The following is a 299-nucleotide window of genomic DNA, read 5'->3' on the forward strand; positions in this document are numbered from 1 at the left end:
TGCCGCGGACCCGCTGCTGCTTTCTGTTGCAGGCTGCGCTGGCGGAGAGCAGCTTCCCCCTGCTCAACAGCCCCACCATGATCAACACCAGCTCGGCCAGCGGCATGCTGCACGTGGGCCACGACGACGTGAGCAGCACCGTGGAGCAGGTCAACAGCAACGGCAGCAACAGCCCACGCCTGTCCCCGCAGCAGTACAGGTCAGCCTGGCCGGGGGCGAGGGGACGAGGGACGGTGCTGGTGGGTGTTACTGGGCTGCTGGGGGGTTTGGGGCTAAGGGACGGTGGCATTACAGCCACT

At 66.9% G+C, this 299-nt stretch overlaps 1 protein-coding gene across 1 annotated transcript in view; it reads left to right on the top strand.

The window, feature by feature from the left end:
- LOC104270347 (forkhead box protein P4-like) overlaps positions 1-199 on the top strand; it is a gene marked incomplete at both ends in the record, with an annotated part of 5,788 nt that extends 5,589 nt beyond the window's left edge. Inside the window, one exon of the mRNA XM_009864676.1 lies at positions 33-199. Coding sequence (XP_009862978.1) covers positions 33-199 — 167 coding nt within the window. The remainder of the gene's footprint in view (positions 1-32) is intronic.
- Between the last annotated feature and the right edge of the window lie 100 nt (positions 200-299).

Source organism: Apaloderma vittatum, unplaced genomic scaffold, assembly GCF_000703405.1.
Source record: "Apaloderma vittatum isolate BGI_N311 unplaced genomic scaffold, ASM70340v1 scaffold28212, whole genome shotgun sequence".
NCBI lineage: Eukaryota > Metazoa > Chordata > Aves > Trogoniformes > Trogonidae > Apaloderma > Apaloderma vittatum.